Here is a 21881-nt window from a genome sequence, read left to right as displayed (position 1 = left end):
TAAGGGAATTTTGCCCCATTTTATGACCTTTCTTGCTCCACTTGTTCAGTGAATCACTGTAGTTGTTAAGTTAGTAACACAATTGTTAAGTGAATCTGTCTTCCCCATTGACTTTCCTTGCCAGAAGGTTGCAAAAGGTGGGTTCTATTTACCTTTACTACCAGTTTGCAACGGGGTCATGCATGTGCACTTGCTTTACAGAAGCTTCCTGATGACATCATGGTCGATGGGCGGAGCCTCCCACCAGTTTTACTACTGGTTCTATAGAACCGGCCCGAATCGGGGGCAACCCACAACCGAAGGAGTCATTTGTAGATTTCAGTTTTGTTTTGTTTTTTTGCTTTAATTTATATGCCGTCCTTCTCTGGAGACTCAGGGCGGCTTACAATGCGTTAAGCAATAGCTTTCATACTTTTGTATATTTATACAAAGTCAGCTTATTGCCCCCACAATCTGGGTCCTCATTTTACCTACCTTTGAAAGGATGGAAGGGCTGAGTCAACCTTGAGCCTGGTGAGATTTGAACTTGCAGTAATTGCAAGCAGCAGATGTTAATAACAGTGCTTTAGTCCACTGTACTACCAAGGCTCTTTTGGTCAATTATATGACCAATAAATGTAAAACTAATGCTCAGTCTTGAATAACAAGGAATATAGAGGCTCCCAGTCCAATCTTTGCCATCTCCAATTAAAAGGGCAGGAAACAGGTGATATGAAAAATTCCTGAGTCCCTGGACAATGACTCCTTGTTAGATAAATAGGGCTATGTAGACCAGAGAGCTAGTGTAACACAGCTTTCTGTTATTAAAATAACACATGGTTGTCATCTTTCAGATGCAACATTTCTTCTCAAAGACAATTTCTTCCTACAGCAATTAACCTGTCCCCTTCTCCAGAGTTCTTCCACTGTATTCTATCATTTTGCAAGTGAGGGGGAAAAATAAATAACAAGATGCAAGAATTTGCAATCATTATTTTAAACATTTCAAAGGCTGCTCCATATCTTGGAGGAAAACTGACCATACATCCCTCTAGCAATCTTCTAAAAGTTGGTAGACAATTCTTTTTCAGACGATCTACAAAATAAAATGTTTCCAATTTTAATCAGCATTTTAAGTATTCAATTGCTGTCCTCTTTTTTCTTGCTGCTACAGTATTTCATAATGGTGCTCTGGGAATCTCTGGAATTATAACATCATAGATATATTTAAAAAATAGTCTAAGGGGAGGAGAACCTTTCCTCTCTCCATTTTTTTTCAAGTTTCTCTAAGTTTTGGGGGGGAAATAGGTATTATTTTACATTTTTATGTGATCTTTTAACTTTTCAGTAATTTCAGAAGCAGAAATTACTTTGGAAATTGAGTATTTGGAAAGAAACTGCAGAATCAAGAAACTGGGCAAAGTATTCACTGCTTTTCAGTTGCAAAGCAATGTTTGTAGCACAACTTTCCTGCTTAGCATATCAATGCACAAAAAAAATTAAAAGTTGATATTGCTTTATTGAAATAAGCAAAAAGAGCTTTCAAGGCTTTGTAATGTGACATTTTCATAAAAGCACTTGCTCCAAGAAAATTGTACTCTGTTCTCATTAATAAGATTAATCTTATTAATAAGATTTAAGGCAATGAAAAGCTTTAAATATTTTAAAGAATCCAGTAAACATTTTAGTTAAATTATCATGAATTTATTTTTGAAGTGAACCATTTTTATCTTAAAAGGCCAGCAGTTTTTTCAAGGTGCTTAACAGTTAGTTCAAAAGTTTTTTTAATGTGCTTTTAAGTGACATTTTCTGATTTTATGGTCCACTACCGAAGAACCTCCTCAAAGCTCAATTAGCAATTTTCCAAAATATACGTTATATTACTTTTCCATCCTGTATTATAGTCAAAATATTTTCAGAGTTACTACCCATCATTAAACTGTTCATAACTAAAAATATTTTTTAAACATTTGAGAATGCTTTTTTTCATCAAGCATTTACTACTCATAAAATTATATGGAAATAGATTTGATTGTATTCCGTTTTCCCTCAAGTTATTTTAAGCTATCAAAACCAAGGGAAATAATATAGTGCCCACTATTTTTAAAGTCATGTTTGATTAAACTTTGAAGAGAATGAGTTCATCATCATATCAAGGCAGAATAAAAGCATGGCATGGGTAACTAATACAAACAAACCAAACCCTAGCTTTATAAATCTTAATAATGCAAACCAGAAGAGACAGTGGCAGACTGCTGATTAAGTTGCAAATGATAAAAAAATTAAGCCTGAATTACCAAATAACATTCTCATCAAAATTCAACATCATTCTTTACAAGTTTTACCTTTGATACAAGATTGCTACTATTTTAAAAATCACTGATTTTGAATTTTAAGATCACATGTTCTCCTTTTAATGAGGTAATTATATTTAATTGTTCCATTTTCAAAGTTATCAGGGTTTTCTCATTCTGAAAAATGAAATTATTAGATATATGGGTTGTTGGATGTTATTTATTCCAATTCAGAAACTTATTTAATCAAACTGATGAAAAACCATCAGAATATTTCTCAACCAACTTATTTCATTTGGAGTCTGCACAGAAATTATATTAACTAGCACAAAACCTCCCCTCCCCCTCCCAAACTCAACTTTTAGGGCCTACAGATACTTAATTCTCATTTAATATTGGTTCAGGTTAAAAACACAAAAACATGTCTTTAATTTATGATAGCCTATAGTATATTTAGGTATTTTCATACAACAAAAATAGAAATATTACCCAGGTTATATTTGAGATTCGGGGACACTGTTGTACATCACATCAGTAATTAGTTCCTAAAAGTAACATTTAAAAAGCTTTAACCCATGACTCTTAGAAGAGAGGCTTATAGTAAGCCTCCCTTGAAATTTGAATATATTTGTGTGTTTTTGTGTTTGTATAAAGCCTTGAAAACAGTATTTAGAAAGAACTGCTTAATTGGTATCTGTGTGGGACATACCTGGGACATATTCTGATTGTGTACTAATATCTAAACCAACCATATACAAAATATATAAAAGACCTAGGACAGGAAGGGGGAACCAATGCCGTATCTTACAAGCTGGGGTGGTTTTTTTTTTGATTTAGCGGCACATGACATGGATTTAGATTTGGCTATCAAGACTAAAATATGGTAATTATTTTAAATTTATTTTTGCATTTCAAAAGTGACTTTAATGGTTGTGGAAAGGAGAATGCTGTTTGAGAAACATCATCCACAGTCTCCTTGAGCACAATTTTTTTAATGTCAACTTTTATAATTCAGGTGATATTTCAAATCTCATATTCTTAGAAACATCTTAACTTTTCTATTGATTCTGAATTTTATCAATTTATATCATTTATTTTACATTGCCAGAGTTTTGTTTAAACGGATAACCTTTATTTTTTTTTGGCACATTGTATTAACAGTAATACAGAATAGGAAAACATAAAAAGGCTATTTCATCATTTATGGTGAATACTCCTCGTTACATAGATTTTTCTAGAAGAAAACCCTGCCCCCTGCTGAAAAGGCCTAGAAATAACTAATATTTTAACAGAACTCTTATCTGGAAGAAGGAAATCCTGGGAAGAATTATTTTAAATATTTCTCCTTTTCTCTCGTCTCATCTCCGGCCACCTATCCCTGGCCTTCATATTCTAACATATTCACTATATTTATTAAAACCATTAATTATGGTTATTGTATTTGTGCTAATCTATGCAGTAAGGATAAATCAAATTTAAGAAAATCCAAATCAGGTTGTTGTAAAATATTAATGAAGTCTCTTTATTGTGAGCACTATGGAGTTTTCATTCAAGTTTCCAAATTTGATTGTTCTTGTGATCTATATTATTTAAATAATATGTTGTCAGAATCTCAGAGAAGCATGTCAGAATTTCTATCGCAAATTCTAAGAGAAGTGTCAACCAAACACAAAAGGTTATCTTCCCCCTGTTGATAAGGTTAAAATATATTTGAAAACTAACACTATTTTTATTTTCTTGGAAGTATTTCCTATTCATTTCATTGGAACACACATCTGTGTGTGTTTTAAAAAAGATATTTTCTAACATAAATATTAAGAGGTTTAAAATTTATTCACACTCTGAAAAGAGCTTCAAACAAAACAGTGTAAATCATAAAGATTCACATGGAATCAAAAATGTCGATTTCAGAAAGTACTGACTTATTGAAATAACCAATAAAACTGAGACAGTATATCCCTGATATGAGTGTTTCAATATTTCACCCTAGTGTCAAAAGTATGACACCATTTTATTTTTGAATAAATGTTCATATGAAAGATGTATACAATACATCAAATGCTATACAGAGCCCATTTCCATATGATATACATTATATTGTACATCATTAGAGTCTAAAAAATGTCCTCTAATGTTCATTGAAACAATTACTTAGATTCCCGACATCAGCAGAAATGGGTATATTTTATAAGAATGACACTTATGTTCTAAAATTTAACAGTACAGATATTTGATCGCCATCTTACATAACTTGTTTCCAGAAGGCACTAAATATTCTGCTTAGTCCTATTTGGGTTCCATACGCCAAAAAAAAAAAAAAAGTATGTTCCATTCTTCATAAAGTTTGACTTTTCATGTGCAAACTGTTGTCATCAATTTTATATCCGATTCTAGTATTTTGAAAAACTTCAGAACCAATTAATATGCCTTTGTGGCTTGGGACTATTTATGCTGTAAACTATTAGTAGTGTACCATATCTGAACTTTAAAAGAAAAAAAGCATATTATCACTATTATAAATATATTATTTTTTTTATAAAACTAAATTTCATGGGAGCAAGGCAAAAAAAAAAAAAGATAGAATCTGTTATCCTCATTGTTTTGACCTATTTAGAATTACGGTAAGCAATATAAAACATATATATATATAAAACTTTTTTTTCTTTCTAAAGCATTTTAACCATGTAGATTCAATGTTTATTATAAATCAAAATTATTGTAAGTTCCTTTAAAGACAGATTTATTTTTCTTCAAAGGTAACTTTAAGGGCATAAAAGGAAGGCAACAACTGTAATTTAGCAGAATAGTAACTGATTTTAAAGGTTTTTATAAAATAATTTAAAAGAAAACAATTTTAAGGGTAATTTTGGATAAGAAGGGCAAACTTTAGAATTGATCCATACAGTACTTAACTTGACTTTAGCTTTTGTAAAGTCATTTGGCATGTATAAATTGACCAGTTTTAGATGTGTATACTTATTCTCTTGTATTATTGTTATATGACAAAGCTATAGCAATTTTAGCCAGTCTTTTGTGATATTTCATTTTCATTAACTGATTCTTCTGCATTTCCATGACACCGGTTGCTCATCCTGAAGCCTTTTCAGTCTGGGCCCAAGAAACAACCACCAAGCAAATCCCAATACTACGCATGTTATGGATTCCACATAATAACCATCCAGAGTAATAGCACAAGATCCACCTTCTTTTGAGCAAAGCTGTAATACAGAAAATCAGAAGAGAGGAAGGGGGGTGGGATAGGGAACAAGTGGTAAGTATATCAGGCAAATTGCTTTTGACATTTGTAACACATTTAAACATTTTTCTGAATGTGTAACTTCCATTACTTTAATGTGCATCATTTAAAAAGTACATTAAATATTTAAAAATGGACTATGCTGCTGAGAATATTTGTTGACCACCCACAATCTTTGGCCTAATTTCAAAAAACTTTGTAAGAAAATATATATATATATGTATATTTCCAATTACATGGGGAAGAAAGAGGAACACTACAAAGGTGGAGATTCACCTTTGAATCTGAAGGTGGAGCAAGTGAGAATAGTTAGGGATGTTTTAATTTGGATTTTTTTTTTTTGAACAGGTGTTTTGTCTTGATGGCCTAAAATGGTCACCTTCATCATAAGCTTTCCTCATGGTATGGTACAAAACACAAAAACAAAACAATATTATAATTACAAATCAGTTCAATAAAATTCGCTAATTACAGATAGTGCTCAATTTACAATCACTATTGAGGCTTGAATTTTGGTCCTAATTCTTTTTGATCATAAGACCAGGTACCTACATGACTGGACTCTTTTTACTGTTTTTTATAGCAGTCACTAAGCAAATCATGCAGTTGTAAGTCCGAATCATGCCGTCATTAAGCAGTCATGCAGTTAAATGAATCCATTCTCCCAAATGTGGGGTTTTTTTTTTGCAAAAACCGTCAGAAAATAATCAGTCACATGACAATAGGATACTTCAACTGGTCATAAATGCTCGTTTCTAAGTGCCTGAAATGCAGTCATGTGATTGAAGGGAGTGTGACATTTTATAATGGCCAGAAGTGCTTTACAGGCTTTGAAAAGCAGCCTTTCCGAGGTCCCAGGGCGTTGTAATCATCATAAATTGAATCAGTTGCCAAGCATCTGAATTTTGATCATGTGACCAAAGGGATGCTACAACAATTGTAAGTCTGAATGGTCACTAACTGAACTGTTGTAAATCGAGGATTACCTGTATTTGGTTTTATTATTTTGCTCTCTACGTATATTATTGTTTTACAACATTTTTGTAAATGTTTTTAGTGTTTTAACTGTAATATATTTATTGACTCATAAGCTGCCTAGAGTTATTGACTGAGATGGGCAACTATAAAAATTGTATGTATTCAGCCAGGCACACCCTGCCATATGTATGATTCAGCCAGGCACACTGAAGTCACCTATAAATGATACTTTTATATTGTTTTTGATAATGTGCCACTTTTAAGTGGCACATTATCAAATACTTTTACGTGTTCACTTTTAGCAACCACACAAACAGACTTTTTTCAGGATATTTTTTTCTAACCTGTAAAAATATTATTCATGGCTTCTGAAGAAGTTTGGATATCAGCCCAATTTGGCTTAATATGTTAGCTTCTTCTGGAATATTTAATCACAACTTTCTAGTTTGGAGTAAACAGGAAATTACGATCAATGCAAGGTGTCCAATTTGTTTGTCAGTACCATTCTGATGCAATGCATGGTTTAAATTACATAGTGTTCACAAGGGTTGCATGTAATCCGGAGTACAGGTCAATTTGTGATTATCCAAATGCAGCTATTATGTTCACAGTTAAGGAGAAGAATTTTTTTTTAATGTGGATTGCGGCCAAAGTAGAAGAGACTGTTCAAGAAAATAGTTTTAATCATTGTGCTGCAATTGAATTATTAGCAGAGCAAAAACACCCTAGGTGGGCCAATGAAACATGGGATCTAGTAAGACAAAGGAGAAGTACCTCACTAGTAAGCAGGGTGCAAATTCTAACTAACAATTTATTAAAAAGTTTTTAAAGGGGCTCATAATCCAATTTAAATTTATAAAATCAGTCTGGAAATCTAGTATCACCATGTTACTGTTAAGATGGGGAATCTGTTTTGCACCAAACTTACTTCTGCAGCAGCTGAAGTCCCACAGTTGTGACCTTGAATTCCAACACATTGCTTCACTGTAAGTGGGTCCACAAGCCACAAAGCTACTGTGGCTGGCCAGTTTCCTCCCAGATTGGATACCGTGTTGAGCAGTGTCATGTACGTTCCTCCAATGAGTGGGTCACTAACTTTGGCATTGAAAGCCATTATAGCAACATACATGCTGTATACAGTAACCTGGAAGACAATAAGCACCAAGGCATGACATGATTTTTATTCAAAACATTAATATCCTGCTCTATCTTCTAGAACTGGGATAAGAACCTTTTTTTTTTTTGCTTCTGAGAGCACATATAACAGATTCCAATGCATCTCATTCCTATCCCACTGAGTTAAAAGAACCTTGCAAGATTCTGGTTGTTAATAAGCTCCACCAGGATTGTTCCTTGCATAATGAAATGATTATATTACAAAAAATTGCTATGAATCACATAACTCTTCAACAATTAATGCACACATCTCCACCCAATTAGTCAATCAAAATGAAATTAGTGTCTACACATGTCTATACATACCGTATACTGTAAACGCATACATAGATATACATCTGCATGCATGTATATGTGTATGTATAAGCTATATACATCTCAAAAGTTATTCTGAAAAATGTTTTGAATCTCCACAACTGCAGTATTTATTAAAGAAGACTACAACTGTTGTAGTCTAAAGCAACCCAATGTTTTTTAGGTTTCCATGTGAGCCTAAACAGAGATGCTACTGCTTTCAATAATCCATTCATTAAAGATCCAGGATTTTTAAGCAATCATACTTAAACTGAACTAATAACTCCACCCATGTATGCAACCTTACCTGATGTAAGGCATAACTCAGCAATAATATAATGTAGAAATAGATTGGAAATCCTCCTTCATACTTTACTCTGGGAGTCCACCAAAACAGGAGCGCAAATTCTAATCCAAACAGAAGCCTACAACAAAAAGATGAGAATATTTTTAATTAATAACAAAACTGTTTCTGTGATATACAGAAGCCATATGACACTCTGATTTTCACAAGTTTTAGATCAAAGTTATGAGTGGGAGGTAACTTTAATTCACTAACAAAAGGGTCAGCTTCTGGTATGCTATTTAACATATGTGAATTGAGAAACATGAAGACACAGATGCACTTGGCTGATATCAAGTAAAACATTTCTTAAATAAAATTTCACTTCTACAAATAACATAAAACTGATACATGTTTTAATAGGAAACATCCTTACATATCTTGCTTTGACAGCTTCATTTATACTTTGTGTAGTGTTATGTGTGCTCTAAAGCTTGTTAAGGAAACAGCAAGATAAAGTTAAAAGATATGGCTTGTCTAAGTCTGATTTGGTTTAGAGAGGAAGTGGAGGGATTCTCGTTCTGTACAAACAAAAAAAAAAAAAAACAAGGTGAGACCCATTCTTATTTGGTTAGTTCAGGGTTTCTCACTTTGCAATTTTAAGATGTGTGGACTTCAACTACTATTCCTGAGCCAGCATAGAACCAATTGAGTTATGCACAATCCTTATTCCTAGGGAAGACAGAATTACGTACAGTTGAGATTTGCTACTATGTGTGAACACAATGTTATTTCTTGGTCAGTAAAAGGTTGAGGGAAATGATATTTCCTTAAAGAATTAACATAAGCCTCAGACCTGCTGCTCCTGTTCTTGAGGTGTATATCTAACTTTTAATAAATATAAAAATATAATTCCATGTAAAGAGGTAGTGCGATATTTATCAATCTAAACATTTTACCTGAATGGCATGGCTTTATAAAACGTATTCAAGGGCTTTGGCCCTGCTGTGTATTTGCTGATGATCAGGGGCAGTATGATTTGCAATGGAACCATTGGAACAGCAAGCAGAGCTAAATGTTCCTTAGGCACACCTTCTTCTACCAGTTTGAGACCTGTTACAGCATCTGCTGCTGAGAAACCAACCTGCAACATAAAATCTTGTTAATTTTCTCTAAGATTATTAATTTTAAGCTTTTCTCAAATTTGTCTTGATAACTAATTTTATAACTTGGGTCTTGCTTTTTTCACCAGCCTGATAGGGATGCAAACCACTGTTGATTTAAATGAAACTTGTACCCTGGTTCAAATCAATAATGTGAAATTTATAAAACTATTGATTTGGCTCAAAAATCTTATACATCCTGTTTACCATTACACAACAAAACATGTACTCAGAAATGATTTTTAAATCACTTTGTTTTCCCATCAGTATCTACAGATATTCTTAAAATATGCTTTAAAAAACTATTCAGCAACATAGAAAAATCAAGCAGGTATTCCTTGCTATGCAAACTAATAATTACAAAGTTTGTTTCTTTTAAAATAAAAAATAAGTACCATTTGGGATTATAAAAAATGCTTCCCCGCAGCAATCATGACTCCTGTACTAGAACGTTCCTGTTAGAGCTTACACCTTTGTAAGGTGTAAAATGTAACCTGGCACAACGTTAGGGTTACCGTACTTGACCTATGAGTCACCTATCAGTGACTGGACTAACAATGGCACTGAACGAATGGTAGTCCTAGCATCACTATTGTCGAGTTATTGTGATCTGGGCATTTAGCATCCGGTTTGCACTTACAAGTGGTTGCAACACCCCATGATCCTATGATCACCATTTGCAACCTTCCCTGCTGGCTTATGCAGAAAGTTAATGGAGAAACTCAGGGAAGGTTGTAAATTGCTGGGGCAAATCTCCCTCACCCATACTTTGCGCACCATCCCTGACCTTCATGCACCACCCCCAACCCCCCAACCATACCTCTCACACATTCCCTTACACTTCCTGACCCTCGCTGCACTTTATGAATTCCCTCAATGCATCTCTCACACATCCTTTCCAAATTGTGTGCTCCCCATACTCCCCATCCTTTTTCATATCTCTCATGCAATCTCTCACACTCCCTAAACTTACATATCCTCCCTAAACTTCACTCTGCCTTCCTTGCGCTCCTTCCCCCATCCAGCAGAAGCCACTTACCTGCCTGCCAGTCTAGGACTTACAACGTCCTGTCAACTTCCCCACCGGTTTTGTTTGTGGGAAGCCAGCAGGAAGTTGCCTCACCTAAGGATCACAAGTTTCAGTTAATGACGGGATCCAGAACTGCAGGAATTGCCATCGCCAAGTGATGTCATGGCATCACTTTGTGACAGAAATTCCAGTTCCAAATGCCATCATAAGTCAAAGACTCCCTGTATAGCGTTCATATTGTCTAGTGGTCATCTGACTCATAATGATTTAATAAGACTGACGCATAAGTCTATAGATAAATAACCTTTTGCAAAAATGACTCAAATTCCCAGCTGGAAACTACTGTACAAATTATTTACTCACTTTTGCTGTTAAGATCAGAGCGCAAAATGTAAGGACAGCTGGCATTTTGATTATTGAGAAAAGCAGCTTGTATGTATCCATGATTCCTTTTGTCTCTTCTTTTGATGGTGCTATTGTCTTGTTTTCCTTTTTCAAAAGCGCAACCAATGTAGTAGTTATTAAAAAAACAGCACCCCAGAAAAAGAGGAAATCTGAAACGATATTCATAATCCAAATTTTTCATTAATGATCTTCTATGCCAGCCTTTTCTGCAAACTCTTTGAGTCTTATGAAATTATAGTGGAACATATCTAAAAAAACCAGACAGGACAAGCCACTATATTTTAAGCACAGAATAAATACCAAATTTTACAGATACTATGACTAAACTTGAACCATATAAAATAATGTATCACCCAAATATGGACATGTGTCTTACAGAAGTCCCCTGCACTTAACAAACTTTTTTATTCAAGGGTATAATTCACTTAGATGAGAGTCAATTGAATGTGCTGGTTAAGAAATCAGTTAAGAAACCAGATTAGATCTTGTCAATACAATCTCTTTGACTAAGATTATTCTACACTTCTTGCACTTTCAGGACAATGCTGGGTCCCACTGAAAACTTAGCATTCTCCATCAGTCAATAACTTCTGAAGCATCATGAATAGCACTGAGATTAGAACACCTTTTGCAATAATGATATCCCAGATAGAACTGAATGTAAAAATGCTTGAGCAGTCACCTATTCATCTACAACAGGAGATGAAATTGAGCGGATCACGAATCTTGTACACTCTGAGCTCTATGAAGCATAATTATCTCCTTCTTTGCAATACAGCTATAGTTACTTTGTGACTGGTCATCTTCACAATGCAATATAACACTTCCCATAATTTTGAGGAGGAAAAAGAGAGATAATGTGCCATTATTTGATCCTTATTTGGAGATGGTGCTGCTCATTTCACCAGTAGAATGAAGGAATACTATTCTTTTATTCTTCATTTTATTCTACAGTCATTATTATTTTTTAAATAGAGTATTTAAAATATGCAGAAATGCTAGTTATTCATTCCTTTATGTTCATCCCCGCCTTATTTTATAGCCAAAATAAAATAATATATGAGCAAAAAATCTGAAGTGGTCAAAATACATTATCCTTATTCTTGCTTTTTATTTGCATGGTGATTTTTTGTTGATTTTTCAACCATTTTCTGGGGCTCTTATTTCTAACATTCCAATTTCAGCAGTTTCATTATCTGCAGTTGAATGTGAAATGTAACTCCCATGAGTAACTAGATCTACTTGTATAACATCACTATCTTTGTTTGGATTTTCCTTGACATTTGATATTATTTTCTTTCCTTACAAAGTAAGAGATTTAAATTTCACTCTGTTGAGGTTACAATGGGTTTGTTTGTTAAGCATAACACGTACACCGGTTGTACAGTACAGTTACTATAATGAGGAAGTATACAAATTGATGCAGGTATATCAAAAGTAGACAGATTTTAAAGGGTTAAGAAAATATGCAAATCTAGTACGGTGGTTTGGCAGAAGTGCCCATACAGGTTTATGTAATTCTGTATTTATATAATTATTTCTATAACAATAAAGGTTTTATATATCACTACATTTTGTCCAGTTATCAAACATGTTGTGTACCACTAAACACTGTATTGTGACAAATCATTTAATTAAAATGGCTAATTGGAAAAATTCTAACCTAATCCTAACTTACTGCATTTCCATGGTCAAATCACTGATCCCTCTATCAAAAGGACTGGGTTAGCTTGGCAATGATTTATTCATGACTGACCCATGCTGACTCCTGTAAAGCAATGCATTATTTTCTAAATGCTCACAGACTGCTTAGCAATCTGTTTCAATTTTGCCCAGTATCGGCATCATTCCAGAGTTGTAAAAAACAGCTGGAAAAACTAAAGAAGCAAAAACATGGATTTCAGTACGGTATCATTAATGCTAATCTGGGATAAATACAGAATCTTAAAAACTGTTAAAAATTCCCACCATTGATTGTAGTAGGCTAATTATAAAGTAAATATATTTGAAATGCTTTTTTCCCAAATCTTTCCCATTCAGACTGTATTGCCTCTTCTCAGATAAATGAAATACTTCTCCCTGATTTCTCATAAACTCACACATCAATTAGCTGGATCCTTTCTTCTAAAGACAAAAACAACCCTTACCCTTCTTCATTATACCCACTAACCACGAAAGGACTCTGGGATGACATCTATAAAGTATCATCATTCTGGTCATGGAGAACTGAAGCATTCCTAGTAGCCAGCTTTTAACCATATTTCTTCTTATTTTGAGTTACCACTTTTAAAAAATTAATTGTAAGAAAGGGGCGGCTCCATTACCACCTCTTCTCTATTACTCATTCTAACAGTGGACCCCCTTTCTTCTTTTACTTATGACAGATCCAAATAAGCCTATTTTGTTCCTTTTGATTTCCTTGCAAACCTAAATCTCATTTTGTACTTTATGCTTTCTTAACTTTCTTTGCATAGATATAGTTCCTTTTTGATACACTCCTTGGCGATTCACCCATCCTCCCTCCCTTATACATCTTAACTCAAAAGCCACCTATGCTATCCACAAGTTTCCTAAGCTGCCCCTATTTCCCCCTCCCCTTTTGAAACTGAGTGCTCTATTATACTTCCAGTATCTTATTTTCAAGTTGTACACACCCCACATGTGCTTCTTTGGACATGAAAATTTCTGACCATGGGAACCGCTACTTCTCTAATCTTACTGAAATTGGCTATCTTGAACTCTAAGGTGTATGACTGTGGTGCAAATTTTCTTAACATAATATTGAAGGAAAATGGCATGGTTACATACTCCCAAAATTCTATTGTTTTTACTTTTCCAATCAGTTCTTCCCTATTGATCAGCATCAGATTTCACTCATTCATTTATTCATACACTGTAAAAAAGCCGGCTCCTTTTTTCAATTTTTCCATGCTCAATTATCTGGATCTCAATACACATGTCCACTTCCTTCAGATGATGTCATACACACATACACATATATTAGTCCAGCTTTTTCCCTTGCCACAATTTATACTATTAAATCTTTGAATACCACGAGTTCAATTTCATTAATACTACATTATTTTCCAGCAATAACATTTCTAGTTCTTCTTGTTTCCCATATTCTGTATAGAAATGTAACCTGACCTTCTGATTTACGTGCTTATTGGATGGTTACACATTCTACATATGGTTCCTCATTATCAGACTTTTAAGACACCTTCCAAACATCTTCACTTTTAATTTTCTCTTTCTCTTGTCTCAACTTGACAAAGTTAATGGGACAAAGTTTCCCATTGTTTAAGAGTCTAAACCATTTCCATTGGCATCATCTGGATAGTATGTTGTTTACTTCCAGTAGTCTTCTCTCTCTCTCATTAGATCATGTCCACCAATGGAAAGGAGAAAGAAAACATCACCTGTGCCTCAACTTCTTCATCCTCCTACCCAACATTCATACTACCTTACATGTTTTCAGTGCTGCATCTGGCTGTTTCATTTGTTTCCACATGAATGACAGAAAGAAATATTTCTTACTGGATGTATCAGTCTTCAACATCTTTCCTTCACATTCCAAATGTGTCCCTAGAAAGACACATTATCTTCAAAGAGTATCCAGTTGACAGATTGCTACTTCAATCTCTCTCAGCAGGAAGTTTCCAATATCCACCTCCCACTGCTTCCTTTAAGTCTAGGACAAAGGCAGGAATCCTTTCATTTGTACAATCTGAAGTGTCCTTTTCCTCGGTCTTCAGGGTTTATAACAGCTGCCATTCCCCCAAGAGTCCAGAAACCCACAGGGAAACCATGGAAAGTGTTCTAACAACCATACAAGCATAAAAGCTGTACCCAAGAGACATGGGCTTTTGTGTCACATTCATCTACCTCTTTCCCTGCCACTTGGCATTCCTCTATTTTCTGGAAAGTTTCTTTTGGCCCTTGTCCTGCCACAGTTTGTTCCTATGTGCAATTCAAAAATTCCCTATCATGCCTGGTAAATGAGCAAGTTTTGCCTTTGCCTTTTTTACTTTCATTTCCCGGAGGCCAATCAACCCACATTTGTAAGATGTACAGTCTTTATCATCTTCAGAAAGGAAAATAAATATGGTATATCAGCTGCAAGTGATGAGAACAATTCTCTCCTGTTTTATATTGCTCTGATGAACAACAAACCATAAAAGTGCCTCCCCCAATTTCTTCAGCCAAACTCTTTTTTCTTTCTCTCTGGATGCTCATTTATCAATAAAAATTATTATTAATAAATATTTAATAAAATTAATTAGTAGTAAACTTTTGTGCTAAACTACATGCTTGGATTTCTAATATCCCATTCAAAAAATCTAAAGCACAGGCTCAAGTATTCTAGTCTACCTTGTATACTGAACTGTATGGGGCAGGGGATTAGATCAGTTAATCAGAACTGTGACTTAAACTTTATGAATAACAATTCTATGCACACTAGTGTCATGGATGAAGGAACAAAACTTGCTTCTCAATCCAGCTATCAGCTTCAAAAAGATGAAAAGACATCCTTCTGTTTTCTAGAATGTCAATTTGGAGAAATAATATATTCTGATTGGATAAAAACCTCCTAGTTATCCATTATACAAATTACATTGGTCAGGAAAAACTGGAACCAACTAGTTTTAAGAAAATAATGCTTCTCCCCTGAAGAATAGTTCTAAGAAAACTCTAAAATTTGTGGACTTTTATCTGTAGGATAAATGTAACATATGCTATTTGGTTTCTTTTTCTAGGCCATATGTATGGGAAGTTTTGCCTTTTTCACTGATATAATTGGTAAGTTTGGACAAGGATAAACTAGCTTGATGTAGCTTCATAAATGAGTGAAAACATTTCAGCTATGATATAACCAATCAGAATACTCTAGTTATTCAAATAAAGAAATGCCATCTGGCATGAAGTGCCACATGCCAGATTTTTTAATAAAATAACATTCTTAGTAAATATCCTAACACAGAAGCATGTGTTAGATGTCACACTTTGTATTTTTAAAGCTGGATAGATATGGAAACACTGAAAACTAAGAATTACATTGTTCTTCAAGTCATTCTATAAAAAGATCTTGTGCAAAATAGACAATTCTCATATATATTGTCATGAGATGGGCAGCAATATAAATTATACAATAAATAGGCTCAGAAATGAACCTATCACCATATTTATATGTGAAACTTTCTAATTTGAAATGGACACAAAAGCCTTAAAAACCATAAGATTCTGTATCCAACATTTACCTGAAAGTGTAACAATTCCTTTGGCTTGTGGCTGAAAGCGTAAATACTTGTTGCAGAAGGAAGGTGATTCAAGAGCCAGAAACAAGACATTTCCCAAGAAGTAGCCAGCTGTCTGACCCACGGAATTACAAGTGGACGCGTAGCCCACATTTTCTCGTGATAACATAGTCAATGCCCAGCCATCTACAGCTACGTCCTGAGTGGCTGCTAGGAACTCAAAGAGGAAGAAGGTCACAGTAAGGGCCACCACATCTGGGCTTTGGCCATCGGCCTCCCCAAGCAGAGAATCCACCCGCATAGACAAGTACATCATAAAAAGACCTATAATGTACTGAGTAGGCACAAGCCAAGACTTTCGGCGACCAAAGTTCCTGAAGTACACAGCGTCCACCAAGGGAGCCCAAAGCAACTTCAGACTGAAAGGCCAGAAGACAAAACTAAAGAAAGCCTGGTCCTTGTAGCTGACATTCTTGCTTTGCAAGATGAGGGGGATGCTGCCAGCAAGCCCCAAAGGAATCCCTTGCAGCACATACAGGAAGAGAAGAAGCAAGATATTGCCAAACTCTGCTCTATAGTCCTGGGGAGGCTCCGTAGGCTGGATATGTGGCTCCTGAAGCAGCGGCTCCCTGTCATCTTTTCCGACTGCGTCCACAGGGCCATCTTCATAGAAATCTAGAGGAGCAGACTTACTCTGCATCCCATCCAGGGCGTTCTGGTAGTTGCCTGGCCGGCGATGCCGGCTATTATCCTTAGAGGAGATGACTGGAGACATGTCACACACGTAATCCAGCGCTGCTTTGCTTCAGAAGCCGAAGGGACCGGCCGGTGGTCTTCCCCACCGAAGAGCCTTTTCCCTAGAGCAGATGGCGAGAGGCTCCCAGGTCAACCTCCCCCCCGCCCGGCAGATTCCCTGCGGCGGCCTCCCTTTACTTCCGCCGGCCGAGCGGGCAGGTTCCCTCACCACGACGGGAAGAGGGGGACAAGTGAGATGCGTCTCTCCCTCTTCGGCATCGGGGCCTCCTTTCGGTGACCTGCGGGAATGCCGGCCGGGCTACGGGGACTCCGTCCGTCCGCGGTCCCCGCCACAAAACTTCCTCCGCCTCCACCGATTTCCAACTCATTGGCCAATAATCCTTTTAACCAGCCTGACTGAGTCCGACCCATAAAAGGGTCCTACCTGGAAACACAAGCCAACGCAGAAGAGGCCGCCAAAGCAACAAAAGCTCTGCACCGCCGTGGTCTTACTCCATTGGCCTAAAGGGGCGATTTCGTCACGAAAGAACTGCCCTATCAGAGAAAGGTCCGGGAGAGGAAAGCGAGAAATAATAAATGGCAGCGGCTCCTGCCGGTTAGAGCAGAGCGACGCGTTTCAATGAAATTGCAGTTACGCTTCCGGTTCCCGTTGAAGTTACGAGCCATGAATTGTAAGGAGGAAGAGAGACGTCCCTCGACACAGGGAAGAGGTATTAGGGCAGTCTCTTCTACCACAGTGTTGTTCCTCAGCCTCAGCAGCTTTTCAGCTCTTCATGTTGGCTGGGGAATTCTGGGAGTTGTAAAGCTGCTGAGGTTGAGAAACACTGGCCCATCCTGTTGCATGTTGGCAATGGGAACAGGAAGGACCGGGTGGCCTAAAGCTATGCTAGACACCTAACATATCTTTTGTGCCTACCTGCAGCAAAGAAGAGGGGTGCGTGTAAACCTATTCTGTGAAGCATTTGAAGGCAAAGCAGGAAGCAACGGATGGAAACTAATCAAGGAGACAACCAACCTAGAATTAAGGAGTACTTTCCTAACAGAGCAATTAATCAGTGGAACAGCTTTGCTCCAAAAGTTGTGGGTGCTCCAACACTATAGAGGTACTGAAGAAGAGATTGGACAGACATTTGCCTGAAATGATATATAGGGTTTCTTGCTTAAACAGAGTGTTGGACTAGAAGATCTCCAAGGTCCGTTCCAACTCTGTTATTCTGTAGATTTATCTCTCTGAGGTGCCAGGTTGGCAATTTAGTTGTCATGCATGCCACACAAGTGGGCCTGACTAGCTAACTCATTTAGCTAGGCTAGAGCAGTGTTTCTTAGTGTGGTCTAGGACCTTGGGATTTCCCTCAGGGGTCCGCCAAATCAGAATTATGTGCCAGCCTATGTTGAAAAATGATGATCATGATGTTTGTCCATCATGTTCAAAGTGGACCTTGACATCTAACAGGTTGTGGGCTGTCCACGATGTGTCTGCAGGAGGCTGGTAAGGCCTACACAGGCACAAAATGTTCTGCCACATGTTGGGCAGACATTTGTGGGCACCATTGTTGCAGCATTTGCCACACTGGCTTTGTGGAGTGCTCTCTTCTCTTGTGCTATGGTTATTCTTCTGTCTTCTGATGTCTGGCAGCCTTGGTGGAAAATAATACAATATTAAAATCCTATCGAACTACTGGGGTAGTAAATATCACTAATTATAGCCAATACAACAAAAGCTCTTTTGGGGTCCTCCTTAATTTTTAAAAGCAGAAAGGGATCCTGAGAAAAAATGTTCAAGAAATGGCCCAAATTATGTTGCAAACCCAGACTGGGTGGTTAGTTTTTTTCGTCAAGTTTGCAGCGTGAATTCAGAAAACTCTTAAATTAACATTGGGCAAAATAATTGAGGATAAATAGGTCATTTGAATATAGCCACTTCACTCAAAGGCAAAGCTCTGAAATCAACCCTCTGAACCCTTGAATGTCTGTTTTGATGTTTTTCACACTGAACGGAACTGTTCAAACCCAACAAAGATTAAAGTCTTACGGAGCTTTAAAGACAACACATTTATTACAGCATTGAGTACATTCTGGAGCAAACCACACTTCAGTGATCAGTAATGTTTGAATCGTGATGACTTATACTCCTATAATCTTAACAAATGAAGAAGTAATTTATTAGTATATTGCTTATTTCTGGGGTGATATTGCAACCTGCTAGCTTAATTTTGTTTTGTTAAAGCAGTCATAGCAAATTTACTATCCTCAGGAGGTGCTGAATTGAAATACCCCTCATCAAGCAGTAGCCCTTTTCTGTGGAGGATGGGGATTTCAGGCAGTTCCTGAGAGCACTGGATATGGAATACTATCTCACAGCTTTTTAAATATATGTTATAGAAGCAAGTCCCATTGAGTCATTCCACTAGGGGTTATTCTCAGGTGCGCATAAGCTCTTGTGTCTTTCTCCAGAATCATAATAAAGTCATTCCACTGTTGCATTTAATCAACTAGACTGTATTCACCATTTGTTTTGAGGTGGTTTTTATAGTTTTGATTCCCACTTTTTTCACAATCTGCTTAGAATTGCAGAGAGTTTGTACTTGGGCAATATGTTAAACCACCAAGTAGACTATCATGCTTCAGTGTAGTATCTTGTAGGAACACAACTTTAAGAATGTGGACTTCAACTCCCAGATTTCACCAACTAGTATGTCACCTGGGGAATTCTGGGAGTTGAAATCTACATATATTAAAGTTGCTAGAGTTGCTTGAAACTAGTTTAGAGAATCCAAGTTAATTGAGTACAGCATGATTGTTAACTACTGGTAAATATGCCATGCCTTATTTGGAGGGAAGTACAATATATTTTGCATTTTTCCAGGAGTTAAGCACTATCAGAATAAATAGAATTTATGTTTGAATGTAAGAGGCTTATCTTTGTTATACATATTTTCTTGGTTAATACAATACAACACACTCTGATTTAGCAGTTTATATGAAGCTAGTCTGTTTATTATGTAAAGAAAGATAAAGCTCAGATAACAGTTTAATCATTTAATTTAAATCTGTAAATGAGAGTCATATCAGGTGTTTGGATTAGGACTTCCTTCTAAATTAAACTATCCAAAAATATTACTCTCAGAGAAGGCCGCTCTGATATAAATTAAATGTAATTTCCGAAGTGAAACAATATAGTGATTAATTAAGCTAGGAGATAAGCCACTGAACACAATTTCCATATTTCATGTTAGGTATGGAAATTGGGTTCTCAGTAAATAGTGCTGCATTTGCTAACTTGCATGGCTTTTGTTTCCAGAATACATTAATATGAAAGAAAAGGATCAGACATTAATTTTGTGACTAGTGAATTCTCCAGTGCAAATTGCTAAATACTTGTCAGAACAAATTTATACCTATCCACGTAACTGGGGGTAAGTCTTGCTGAGTTCAGTGAGACTCAGAGAGAATTAAAATCCTAATTTGGAAGACAGAATTGTAGTTTTCTAAAAACATTTCTTTCACATATGGGAAATGATATCAATTTTGTTGTTTTTCATGCTGCTGGGCAATTCTGTTGGTTGACTTTCACACATCTTAAGCCAAGTTTGAAAACAGTGAGTTATAAGAATATTTTAAATAATCCTTGATCACAAGCACTAACAAAGAGACCGTCTTCTAAATATAAATAATACATTGTTAGATATATATAAAAGCATATGGGTACACGAGAAGGGAGATACTGAACAGATTATTACAATCATATCATAACAGTGACAATTTAAAAGATATACTCAAAAAACTCTGTTTTGTCAAACATATAATTGCCATTCTAAGGTATATATAAAAGAAATGCTATATACCAGGGTGCTTATATTTTAAAGATAAAATATTTACATGTATATAATGAAAAAATATATGAGTATAAGAAATTGGGGGTCAGTGCTGAGTAATGTTCCTGTATGAAGTAGCTGGCTTTCTGTATCATTACTAGACAGTCAAATACTAGTTATTTAATATATAGTTGTTTTATGCTACAAAAGGGAAGAGTTATGTGCTAGAATTTCTTCCTCAGATGTCATATAATACACCTTCTCTTGGATCCATGCATTTGAGGACAAGACATTTTAATATCTTAAAACGGATAATGGAAAAGCACTTCTGAAAATCTTGCCAAGAAAATTCCCCAGACTAGGTCAAGCAGTCACCAGAAGTCAAATGCACACATACATATGGTACGTAAAATGAGTTTAACTATATCCTGACAACCTAGGAAAGATGTCACTGAATCAACATCACAAGTTCTGTTGAGCTGTCCACTGTCTATTCTGAATTAATATGATACTTCTTGATAAATTTGTTATTCATTTGTTAAATTTATTTGCTGCCTATCTCGACATGGGGCTTCTCTAGGGAGGGAGCTTACAATATCAAAAAGGAAGAAAATGAAAGGAGTGTAAATAGAAGAGAAGTAAAATAAAAGAACAATGAAATAAACAATGAAAAAGAACTCAAATGAGAATATATCAATATGATAAAAAGATGGACGGATGGAGAGCAGAGAGCAAGGGGAGGGAAGGTGGGAGTCTCATCAATTCAACAGCCACCTCCAGCATGGTAAAATATTATCCAGTCATGATCACTGTAGTGAGATTGCAAGTATAATTAGATCCTGATTGATTTTCTCCATGTTAGAAGGCAATTACATACACAGTTTCCTTTTGATATTTTAGTTTCAAGTATTTTTTGTTATTGGATGTTCTATATAAATTCTGAATAATCTTAAAAAAATCTATGATCTCAAGGAGGCAATAGATTTTTTTTTAAACGAGGCATTCTTATGTGATTGTTTATTTTACTCAATACTCTGAAGTCATCCTTTTTAAAGCGCACAATAGCAATTTATGTAACATAAAATCAATATTTGTCACCAGGGGTATTTGGATATAACAGAGACATAATGTTTATCAATTTCCCATGAGCAAAAACCTCCACAGCAATGTCAAAAAAGACTGGATTCACATAAGACA

At 35.8% G+C, this 21881-nt stretch overlaps 1 protein-coding gene across 1 annotated transcript; it reads right to left on the bottom strand.

The window, feature by feature from the left end:
* Positions 1–3383: 3383 nt before the first annotated feature.
* Positions 3384–17474, bottom strand: SLC33A1 (solute carrier family 33 member 1). Its single transcript, XM_034439158.3, has 6 exons — positions 16117–17474; positions 10817–11007; positions 9220–9404; positions 8285–8402; positions 7436–7651; positions 3384–5491 (listed from the first exon to the last, which is right to left on the bottom strand). The coding sequence occupies exons 1-6, from the start codon at positions 16886–16888 to the stop codon at positions 5324–5326; spliced, it is 1650 nt and encodes a 549-aa protein (XP_034295049.1). The 5' UTR covers positions 16889–17474; the 3' UTR covers positions 3384–5323.
* Between the last annotated feature and the right edge of the window lie 4407 nt (positions 17475–21881).

Source organism: Pantherophis guttatus, chromosome 6 (genome assembly GCF_059756535.1).
Source record: "Pantherophis guttatus breed Tessera chromosome 6, ASM5975653v1, whole genome shotgun sequence".
Classification (NCBI taxonomy): domain Eukaryota; kingdom Metazoa; phylum Chordata; class Lepidosauria; order Squamata; family Colubridae; genus Pantherophis; species Pantherophis guttatus.
The sequence above is the reverse complement of the archived record's forward strand: the minus strand, read 5'-3'. Positions and strand labels throughout refer to the sequence as shown.